This window comes from Portunus trituberculatus, chromosome 38, assembly GCF_017591435.1.
Source record: "Portunus trituberculatus isolate SZX2019 chromosome 38, ASM1759143v1, whole genome shotgun sequence".
Lineage (NCBI taxonomy): Eukaryota > Metazoa > Arthropoda > Malacostraca > Decapoda > Portunidae > Portunus > Portunus trituberculatus.
Window position 1 is genome coordinate 4,896,697 of NC_059292.1, and position 11,599 is coordinate 4,908,295.

Sequence of the window (11,599 nt, forward strand, 5' to 3'; positions counted from 1 at the left end):
CGCTCCCACCGCCTTATCAACTCCAGTGTGGCACCTCACGCCGCCTGGCACCCGCCGGTGTTCTTAGCGCGGAAGATCGATTGATGTCATGCACAGAATATCATCATTATTTTTGATAATCCTGGCTGGCCTGGAGTTGCAGCACTAAACCTGTTCTTCAGCCATTCCGTGGCCACAAATACATTCATTGAACTAACCACTCTCTCTCTCTCTGGTTATTGTCCGGAATTGACTAGGCCAGATCAACACCGCGTAGGCATTGCCTGATTTGCGCGATTTGACTTACGCACCCATATTGAAAACGCCTTCCTTTCTCACTACGACAATTTTGCAAAGCCACAGAGACAACTAGCCGGATTTTCAAGACAGTTTCTCCCTTTAATAAACTAAAAATCTAGCCAAACTATCACCAGAAGCGTAAAAACACTAAAAAACACGAGTATTTTCATCTGGAGCCCTAGGAAAGCAGTGACGATGAAAGAGCAAAGCGTTAGTCCTGTTGCGTCAGTGCCCGTCGAGTTGTATTAAATGGTGTGGCCGATTCTTTAGCTTTCAACTTGTAGCAAAACATTGAGACCTGTGTAAGCCAACTATCCTAGTCTGTCCTCGTTGTGGATGGTAAATTAGATAAAAGGTTGTGTTGCCGGGCTGCGAGGGGAGCTGTGGTGTTGAGGTGATGAGATGTTATTGTTTTTATTGTTATTATTTCTGTTATTGTTGTTGTTTACTATTGTGTTCATCAGAAAAACACAAGGGTAGGTAAACGCTTTCAGTACTGGAACGCATCTTTACCTTGAGTTTGGGTTTGTTTAGACGATTTTATTTACATTAGGAAGGGTCTATGGAGGTCAGAAGATTGATGGCCAGTCTTCACTATTTCAATTCCCACACAAGTCTCTGAAGCTGTATGAAATCACCAAATAGTAAACAGAAGGAATATGGAAACGCGTCATGGTACTGCAGGGGTTAAAGATTCTCATCAAAGGTAAAGAAAGCTTTATGGCTTATTTATCTTTTAGACCATTGATCTGACTTTTCCCTTCCTCGTGAAAGTCCCAGGAAAGAAGAAAATTAAAGAAACATCTGAATTTTTTCGTCTTTTTATTACCGTAAGGGAAAAACATTTTACATTATGAAGTATGACAGGTGGGAGTACGAAGCAAGGGCGACAGTATGCGTGGGAATGGAATGCTGGGGATGGGAGAGAGGAGGTTGCCGCAAGGTAGCTAGTGAAACAAATGTAAGTGCCCACAGTCTTGGTCAGAAGTCGAGTAACTTAGAGTATTATTTTTCACGATGTTTAGCTTGATCTCCCTCAGTGTTAAAGTCCTTCATCTATCAGACTTGTTAGACTTTATAAGGAAATTGTGAACGCATCAGAAAATTAAAGGTTAACCTCTTCAGTATCGCGACACGTTTTCATATTCATTCTGCTTACTATTTGGCGTTTTCATACAGCTTCAGAATCAGTGAAGACTCTGGCCATTAATCTTCTGAACTTCATAGAGCCTTCCTAATTTAAATAAAATCGTTTGATAGTACCCAAAACTCATGATAAAAATGAGTCCCAGTACTGAAGAGGTTAAAAGGCAATCACGTGTCAGACTTTTAAGAGGAAATTGTGAACGCATCAGAAAATTTAAGGATAAGGGAGAAAGCAAAACATTATGAAATGGACTCCTCAGCATGACTGTACTTGTTACTTAAATTCACAGAGCGAGGAACTCATTACCTTCAGCCTTGTAATCCGTAATAAGACACAATACAACTCTGACAATGAACATGAACACGAGGCAACCCAGTCTGCTGGGCAATTCTGTTTATACTGTCAGCGGCGGTGATGGGTTGGAGCATCCAGCTTCCTCGACTCTCTGCGTGTGTTGCTGCGTCACTGGGAGGCGGCGTTGAAGGCGTCTAGCAGCGTCAATGTCAAATCAAACTTGCGGCCACTGCAGAAACCGTGCGCGTCGTCGTCATTGATAGACCATACCATGAGCCCCGCCAGGCCCTCGCCAGCCGCGTACTTAGCCTGTGAACGACCTTTTGTATTACTAGAGACCCAAGGCAAGGCAAAGCTTTAGCCACTGTAAGCTTGTCACCCCTATACCTAAACACTATGTTCTCTCCATCAGGACTGTTTTGAAAGACCCCTGAGCCTTATTAGTTGAAACCTCATGGGCGTCTTTCCTATTCATGATGCAGAATCGCTGTTGAACTGTCACTGGAATCATAAAAACACCGACGAAAACTTCAGTAACGTTCAGTAGAGGACGTTATATGTGACTATGAAACGAGACGAAGTGTGTATGTTTCTGTGGCAGGCTAGAGTACATGTGTTTGCTGAGATACCATACCCTCCTTAGTGTGTGTGGGAAAGCGTTTTGGTGGAGGGGAGAAAAGAGGAAGAAAAGGCCATCATCACATGGGGGAGGACTGACGAGGAGAGAAGTTGGGTGGTGGATGGGAGAGGAGGGAAGTGATGAAGATATTATGTATGATTGAGAAGGGGAAGGGGAGAGTAGGATAGAAGGGAATATGTTAGAGGGATAACGAGGGGAAAGAAAGTGGAATGTATGATGGTGGAAAAGAGGAATGGGAGAGAAAGATAGAGATATACTAGACTCAGATAGGAAGTCTTGTGGTCATTGATTTATTTGATTGATTGATTTTATTTATTTAATTTGATTTTATTATTATTATTATTTTCATTGATTGATTGATTGAATGATTTTATTTATGTATTTAATAAAAATTTTATTATTCTTATTCTCATTATTCATTTTCATTTATTTATTTTTAATTTTGATTGATTTTATTTATATATTTAATTTGATTTGATTATTATTCTTATTATTGCCATTCTTATTATTTGTTTTTGTTTATTTCTTTATTTTATTTTACTTTATCTTATTTGTTATTATTTTTTGTTTATTTATTTATTATTATTATTTTTTTTTTTTTTTTTGTGTGTGTGTCAGCGTGCGTCCTTACCTTGATAGCCACAGAGTCTCGGTCCTCATATGAACACCAGATTCTGTTGGAGGGAAGGTGGTAGGTGTAGGGTTCATTGCAGCCTGCCTCCTTAGCGATGGTCCAGCCGTACTCTTTCTGGGCCTTACAGATCTGCCGTGCACCGAGGATTAGGAAGGTTGCTGCGTTCCATTACTGTCTATTGTCCCATCCAATGCTGTTACATGTAGTTTGTAATCAGAAACGCTTTGCTCTCTCGCGACGACTATTTTCAAAGGCTTTAGTTGAAGATACTCATGTTCTTAAAGGTGTTTTTTATGGTTCTGGTGATGGATTAGCAAGATTTCTAGTTTATCATAAAGAGAAAATGCCTTGAAAACCCTGCTAGTCGTCTCTCGGGACTTGAAAAATTGTCATGGTGAGAGAGCAAGCCGTTTGTGAATATGGCCTGTATAGTCACATTACGTCAGCATAGTCTAGTAACTGAGATTAGTACATCCATACATATAACACGTTGGTATGTTTGCTATGTTATGTTGTGTAGGTTGGGCTTCCTCATTCGGGGCAACGGTTTCCTAGCGGGTGGGCTTTGAGATAGGAAGAACCACAAAAAGTATCCCCTTTAGCCCAGAAATTGCCGTGAAAAGCCCACATGGTATAAAAACAAAATGGGATCAAAGAATTCAAATATGGCTTCTTAGAATATCTTGGATTTTTTGTGGATTATTTGGATTATTTTCAAAAGCCACATAGAAGATTGATTAGGTCTCTATGTGCGTTCGTGTTCCGTCAATATTCAACTACCACAATTTGAAGACACCCTTGGAAACCCTCGAGAACTTTCACAACGGCGTGTCAAAATGAAATGCAACACTATAAGGAGATTGGCAGGTTTCAATTTGTCCCTATCCGTTGGCTAATTTCATCGGGTCTGTAAGGAGACTAACGACTGAGTGGGCCTTTTTTTTTCTTTATATTTTTGTTGTCTTTGTCCAGTCCTCTTGTTTTACATAATAAAACTTAGTGGGCTTGTTTTTCGTTTTAAGTTGTCCTTGGCCAGCTTTCCACACTTACATAAGAATAAATCAGATGTAATATTCTTAAAGCGAGACGTTAACTTGAGGGTTTTCTGTGAGTTTTTTTTTTTATTCATCCTTGGTAGACTGTCACTATAGAGAGAATCACGAACACGTCTTTACACTTACATGGATATTGCAATAGTGAAGATTGGCTATTAATCTTCTGACCTCCATAGACCCTTTCTAATGTAAATAAAACCGTCTAATCATACGTAAGATAAAAATACGTCCCAGTACTGAAGGAATTAATAGCAGATGATGTGAGGCGGACCACAAACTTACCTCAGCGTAGGACATGAAGCCCCACTGCAGCGTCCAGGGTCCAGGCGGCGATGGAGGTGCGGAAGCGGGGGCGTAGTATCCTGTGTCTGTCACCGTGTTTAGCGACCAGCAGCGGCCAAACATAGGCATCCCTAACACCATCTTTTGTGCAGGCATCCCGTTCATCAGCCAGTACCGGATTGCTTCATTCTGCGAGGCAATGTGGAAGGTTAGAGTTACGAGAGAAGTAAGAAAACCTCATCTGAAACTAAAGTGGGGAACTATTTTTTTTTCCAGTCTTTCTATGGTCAGCTTTACTGGGGGATTTAGCAGATGTTTGAGCCAGTACCGCATTGCTCTTCATTCTGCGAGGCAATGTGGAGGGTTAGAGTTACGAGAGGAGAAGCAAAAGTACGTCTGAAACTAAACTGGCGAACTAGTTTTTTTTTTTTCAAGTCTTTCTATGGTTAGCTTTTTTCGGAGCCTGAGCAGTTTCTTCTCTCCTCCATTTTTATTCTCCTTGAAATATTAAGAAAAGGAAGAATTATATCACATAGGTGTGAGTTTCCTCAACTTTCAAATAGACTTCACCCGTGAGTGAATTTGGTGAACAGTGAACATCAATATTTTAAGATCCACTTGATAAAGACTATCAGGAAATGTTCGTCATAACCTTCACTGTTAAGTCTATACAATTTTACTACCATGGTAGTCTTTCTGGTAACATTCAGATCCACGTAAGATAAATATTTGTTAGAAGAGCGAAGAGAAGCTTACTTTTTCCCTATTTTTCTATTTGATAAGACCATTTAAGACACTGCAGCAAAAAAAAAAATTATAATAATAACAATAGAAAAATGTTGTACCACGTACGAAAATTATTTGATAGAAGAGAAAAGAGAAGTTTGTTTTTTCTATTTTTCTATTTGATAAGACTATTTAAGAAACTGCGGCATAAAAAAAAAAAAAAGTTGTAGATGGTTACGGCGAGAACACACACACACGCATACAAACACACACACACACACACACACCCGGTAGCTCAGTGGTTAGAGCGCTGGCTTCACAAGCCAGAGGACCGGGGTTCGATTCCCCGGCCGGGTGGAGATATTTGGGTGTGTCTCCTTTCACGTGTAGCCCCTGTTCACCTAGCAGTGAGTAGGTACGGGATGTAAATCGAAGAGTTGTGACCTTGTTGTCGCGGTGTGTGGTGTGTGCCTGGTCTATCCGAAGATCGGAAATAATGAGCTCTGAGCTCGTTCCGTAGGGTAACGTCTGGCTGTCTCGTCAGAGACTGCAGCAGATCAAACAGTGAAACACACACACACACACACAAAGCTTGCCAGTGATAGCTTTGCACATCTGTACCCACCATATTGAAGTAGAAGTTGTTGCCAGTGTCCTCGATGAACGGGTACAGGGCGGAGTGGTGGTGGGTGTAAGGATCCCAGGGCCCGTGGAAGTTGTAGGTCATCACACTGACGAAATGCACGTACTGGGAGATGCCCGGGATGTCGTAGGCTTTGCTGGCGATCTCCTCCGTTGGTGCTACTGATACTGTCACCATCATACCGTGGCTGGTCATCGCCTCTTCCAGCTCCCGAAGTAGATGCACGAAGTTGTCCTGAAGAGGTGTTGTGTGTTGAGGTGTTTCGAGGGAATTCAGTCTCAGAACATGACCCAAGCATAGACAGTGTATACTTAATTCCATGCAGTAATATGACGTGTTTTCATATTCATTCTGCTTACTATTTAGTGATTTCATACAGGTTCAGAAACTTATGAGGAGGATTAAAATAGTGAAGACTCGGTGCATTAATCTTCTGACTTCCGTAGATTCTTCCTAATGTCAATGAAATCGTCTAATCACACCCGAAACTCAAGATAAAAATGCATCCCAGTACTGAAAAGGTTAAGACTTTCTCCCTTCCTTGTTTAGACTTGAGATGGTAAAATGGAGCAAATATACACTATCTCACTTCTTCATTTCTCGCGTCTCGCTCGACAAAACAGAAGAAACTTGGGACTGTTACTCGTGTTGCCTGTGACCTGGTGACTTGCTTCGCCCTACTAGTTCATGAATGTGTGTCTGACTGAGGGCCACATTCTTTGCTCTCTCACTATCACTACTTTCCAAAGGCTCCAGTTGAAGATAGTCGTGTTTCTAAGAGTATTTTCATGATTCTGGTGACGGATTGGCAGGATTTATTGTTTATTAAAAGGAGAAACTGTCTTGGAATCCCAGCTAGTTGTCTCTGTGGCCTTGGAAAATTGTCGTAGTGAGAGGGGAAGGCGTTTCTGAATACAGACGTGAGTGATATGTTAATAGCTTTGTTTGGATGAATGGTTGTTCTCACTGACCATTGAGTATTGCCGAATTAAGCGACATGAGTAGTTGAAATAAAGTCATTGATGGATTTAATGGACTGATTGACGAGTTGCTTTGTGTTGATTTCTGTTTAATAAGTGATGTATATACCTGAAGCTTAGGACACCTGCATTATAGATTGATGTGCTGACGGTTTGGTGGATTGAATGATTGTATTCATCCCTTCGGTAAGGGACGCATTTTTTTTTTTATCATGCAGTTTTGGGAGTGATTAGACAATTCTATTCACGTTAGGAAAGGTTTATGATCAGAGTCTTCACTATTTTAATCTCCATATGAGTTTCTGAAGCTGTATAAAATAATAGTATACAGAATAAATATAAAGACGTGTCATGGTAGTGAAGGGGTTAACATTGGCTATTAGTAGATTTGCACTTAGCACAGTTATTAATAAAGTAATGCATACGTGAGCTTCATGACACTATCAGTATTGAGTACAAGGGCTTAACACAGAATTATTTGACCTGTGACCACTGCTGTACTCACTCTGTCCTGGGGCGCCCCGCCATTGAGTGCTGGATACAACCAGCTCACATCAAGGCCGTCAAAGTTGTGTGTCCTGAGAAGGTTTATGGCTGACGTGATGAACGCCGCTCTGGTGGCTGGCGTCGCCGTCATCTGTTGAGAGACAGTTGTATTAAATTAATATCCCCAATGTTAAACAAATACACAAAAACAACAAGCTGGACTGCCCTATAGTTATACACTATTTCTGTGTTGCTATTTGTGTTTTCTGGAGCTGCCATTGTACGTGCCCCACCCATCTTCGTGTCTACCATCGCAAATCACGGCATATGAGCATAACAGCATTAAAGAGCCACAAAAGCCAGTTAACGTGCACCTACCAGCTCCTGACTACTTTAAAAACCCTACCATATATCACTGCCTTAGAAACCTCTTTTTGAATCATCTAATATTTGCACACTTCTGACTTTCATGATAAATTTGCTGCACTCATTTACAACCTACTTGTGAACCAATATTGACTCATCTGCCGCGCCATATAGCACAACATAACATCCAGCATTGCATTACCAGTGAGAATGGAGGTGAACCAACACTCCAGCCTCCCACGGACAGCAGAGTCAGTAGGTTATTGTTCTGCGCCTTCATGTCCGTGAATTTCTTGTAGCCGCAGTGCCCTCCTCCGTTACACAAGTCCGCCCATGGATCGCCCACCTGAAACACGCCATTTTACTCCTCCGCCTCACTGGCTTGCTTTCCGCGGCTTCTCCTCAAAGTTACGGGAATTAAGTGGAGCGAATTTAGTATTTTTAGGGTTAACGATCTAGTCTGGTTAATATTTAGAGTTTTCAAAGCTTAGTGAACCAGTGTACGACCTGTTTACAGTCTTTTTAAACTGACTAAATCATTTTCGTGCAAGTCTAGTCTAGTTGAAGTTTATAATATTTTTAAACTTACTAAATTATTTTCGTACAAGTCTAGTTCAATTGAAGTTTATAATCCTTTCTAAATTACTTGATTATTTTCGTGCATGTTTAGTCTAATTGAAGTTTATAATATTTTTAAACAGACTAAACTATTTTCGTGCGTCTTTATAGATTGATTGAAGTGTATAATCCTTTTAAACTTATTATTTTTTTCCGTACAAGTCTAATTCAATTGAAGTTTACAATCCTTTTAACCTTAATCGTGTGGTCGTTGTTGAGACCGGCGAAGGCGTAGAGGTAGTGGGTGCAGGCGAAGGGGTCCAAATCATCCACAGTCACCTTGCCTTCCCCCATTCTGTATATCGCCCAGGACTCATAGTAGCACAGCACGACGCTCTCTGTACTCACAAGAAGAGGAAAAGTTGTATAGATTTATTTTTCTTCTTTTTAACCCTTTCAGTATTGGGACACATTTTAACCATGAGTTTTAAATGTGATTAGATGATTTTATTAACAGTAAGAAAGGTTTAGGGAGGTCAAAAGATTAATGACTAAAGTCTTCAGTATTTTAATTCCCACACGAGTTTCTGATGCTGTATATAAATCGCCAAATAGTAAGCAGAATGAATATGAGAATGCGTCGTGTTAATAAAAAGGTTAATAATCTGGCGTCTGATAGCTAAATAAGGTGTAAATTCACTGGCAGGTGGACAAGGTTTTATTAATTACAGCATTCACCAAATTCATGTAGACGTTCACAGGATTGGTCCAATATGAATAGTGCATCTACAGTTCTGAGAGTATGAAGGAAAGAAGAATTGCTAAGAGAAGATGGAACTGAATACCAAGAGGAAGCAGAGTTAGAAGAAGAAGACCCAGAAAAGATCAAAGTACGCAGTGCAGAAAACGATGATCAGATACAGTATGCGGGAGACATTTAGGCCCATATTCTGAAACACTTCCGCGCACACTTCACAACACCTTCACAATATATTATCAGTGGCGTCTAGTTGAAGTGACACGGGTTTTTTAAAGATGTTTTTGTAATTCTAGTGACATGTTAAAAAATCTTCTGCATTATCAACAGGAAAAAATATTCTTTAGAACTCGGTTAATCTTCTCTTTGGTCTGAAAATGGTCGCAGTGAGAGAGGGAAGCGTCTCTGAATCTGGTGGTGTATCGCCCGTATTTAGAAATGCCTTTCCTTCTCACTACAATAATTTTGCAAGGCCACAGAGAAGACTAGCCGTGTTTTCAAGACAGTTTTTCCTCTTAATAAACTAGAAATCTTGCCAATATATCACCAGAATCATAAAAAATACTCTTAAAACCACGAGTATCTTCAACTGGAGCCTTTGGAAAGCAGTGATGGTGAGAGAGCAAAGCCTTTTAGAATACGGCCAATTGTATTACCGGCAACAGGGAGGGCGAAGGCGGCGGCGGCGGCCAGAAGCAACGTCTTCCACAACATCTTGCAAGGCTTCAGAAATGAGTCCGGACCACGCTCTCCTTACGTATATAGTTTTCCTTGTCCATGTCTCCCCCTCCTCTCATCCCTAGCACTGCCTGAGCCCTCCCTCCCAGTCGCCGCACATATCTCACGGTCATAAATCTTTCTGAAGCTGATTAAGGCAGGTGGTTCTGTCTCAGGAGAAAAGGAAAAAATGTATTGGCAGGTGTAGGTGTGTCCGTGTTAACGTTGCCATCCAGCGCGATACGACACTCCAGACACACACTCTGGCTTGTCTCAGATGCACGGAGGCTTTCTTCTTGTTGATCTCTTTTCTTCAGCAAACATAGCATAATTATCATTCATTGTTTGTTTTCCACCACTTACCATCTATCAAGTCGCTTCCCCCTATTCCATACACACACACACACACATACACACACACACACACACACACACACACACACACACACACACACACACACACACACGGCCCGGTAGCTCAGTGGTTAGAGCGCTGGCTTCACAAGCCAGATGACCGGGGTTCGATTCCCCGGCCGGGTGGAGATATTTGGGTGTGTCTCCTTTCACGTGTAGCCCCTGTTCACCTAGCAGTGAGTAGGTACGGGATGTAAATCGAGGAGTTGTGACCTTGTTGTCCCGGTGTGTGGTGTGTGCCTGGTCTCAGGCCTATCCGAAGATCGGAAACAATGAGCTCTGAGCTCGTTCCGTAGGGTAATGTCAGGCTGTCTCGTCAGAGACTGTAGCAGATCAAACAGTGAACAGTGAATTACACACACACACACACACATTTTTTTATTATTTTCATTGGCCACAACCAAATATTAGAGTTACAGGAGGACTTGGAAGATACAGTCCGTGGTAGAGTGGAACCATGCGTGCCTTGGGGTCCGAGGGGTCTCCAAGCGCACGGGTTCGAATCCTGTCCACGGTCCAAGTGTAGGTTGGGCTTCCTCACTCGGGGCAACGGTTTCCTAGCGGGTGGGCTTTGAGATAGGAGGTACCACAAAAAGTATCTCCTATAGCCCATAAATCCCCGTGAAAAAGCCCACATGGTATAGATAAAAAAAAAAAAATGCTTTCTAAAAGAACTTGTAAATGACTTCAAACATCATAAAACTTGAAACACACAAAACGTCCATTGATACACACACACACACACACACACACACACACACACGACTTAGAGTCGTGATCACCTTTGTTTCCTGAGATTAAAAGCTCATTATGTTAAGATCCCATCTATGAGCAAGACTGCAAAGTACCTTTCACACGCCGCATCCTTAGGACAATAATTCCTTCCTTCTGAATAAGAAACCGCTATCAACCTGACCTGGGCACGAAACTCTGGCTACCAATTGACAAGCAAGTGATGGCCGTCTAGAGGTGTTATGAAACGAGAAGAGCAAGTCGCTTACATGACGATAACAAATCTGTAGGCTTATATCATGTACATGTCATGTTATCCCTACGCTGCCAAGCCTGGCCCTCCTTCCACTTGCCCGGTCATTGTCCTCTTGTAGACGCATCATACATGTGATTGTGTTCCTGTAGGCTTTCATTACGTGTGCTCTTGTGTGTTCCCTTACTCCTGCATCCTGAGGTAAGGGATATCGTGTCTGTCCTCTTGTCGGCTCTTAGTACACGTGCTCTATATGTTCCCTTATTCTGCTTCGTGAGGGAAGGGTCATCCATTACAGTCTCCAAGGACAGTAGGATAACGTTGAGCACGGAGCTTAGGCCCGTATTTTGAAACGCTTTGTTCTCTCACCATCACTACTTTCCAAAGGCTCTAGTTGAAGATACTCGTGTTTTTAGGGGTATTTTTATGGTTTTGGTGATGGATTAGCAAGATTTCTATTTAATTAAAAGGAGAAATTGTCTTAAAAAATAAGGCTAGTTATCTCTGTGGTCTTGGAAAATTGTCATGGTGAGAGAGCAAGGTGTTTCTGACTAAGGACCTTAGTGCAACCATAGAGTATCCCCCATAGTATTATGTAACCTAGGGGTCGCGTCCTGTGTCCCTCTGTATCGCGAT

At 41.7% G+C, this 11,599-nt stretch overlaps 1 protein-coding gene across 1 annotated transcript; it reads right to left on the reverse strand.

Moving 5' to 3' along the window:
- Positions 1-1,084: 1,084 nt before the first annotated feature.
- Positions 1,085-9,657, reverse strand: LOC123515186 (acidic mammalian chitinase-like). Its single transcript, XM_045273701.1, has 8 exons — positions 9,504-9,657; positions 8,346-8,488; positions 7,735-7,878; positions 7,186-7,317; positions 5,683-5,934; positions 4,332-4,520; positions 2,992-3,123; positions 1,085-2,029 (listed from the first exon to the last, which is right to left on the reverse strand). The coding sequence occupies exons 1-8, from the start codon at positions 9,559-9,561 to the stop codon at positions 1,889-1,891; spliced, it is 1,191 nt and encodes a 396-aa protein (XP_045129636.1). The 5' UTR covers positions 9,562-9,657; the 3' UTR covers positions 1,085-1,888.
- Between the last annotated feature and the right edge of the window lie 1,942 nt (positions 9,658-11,599).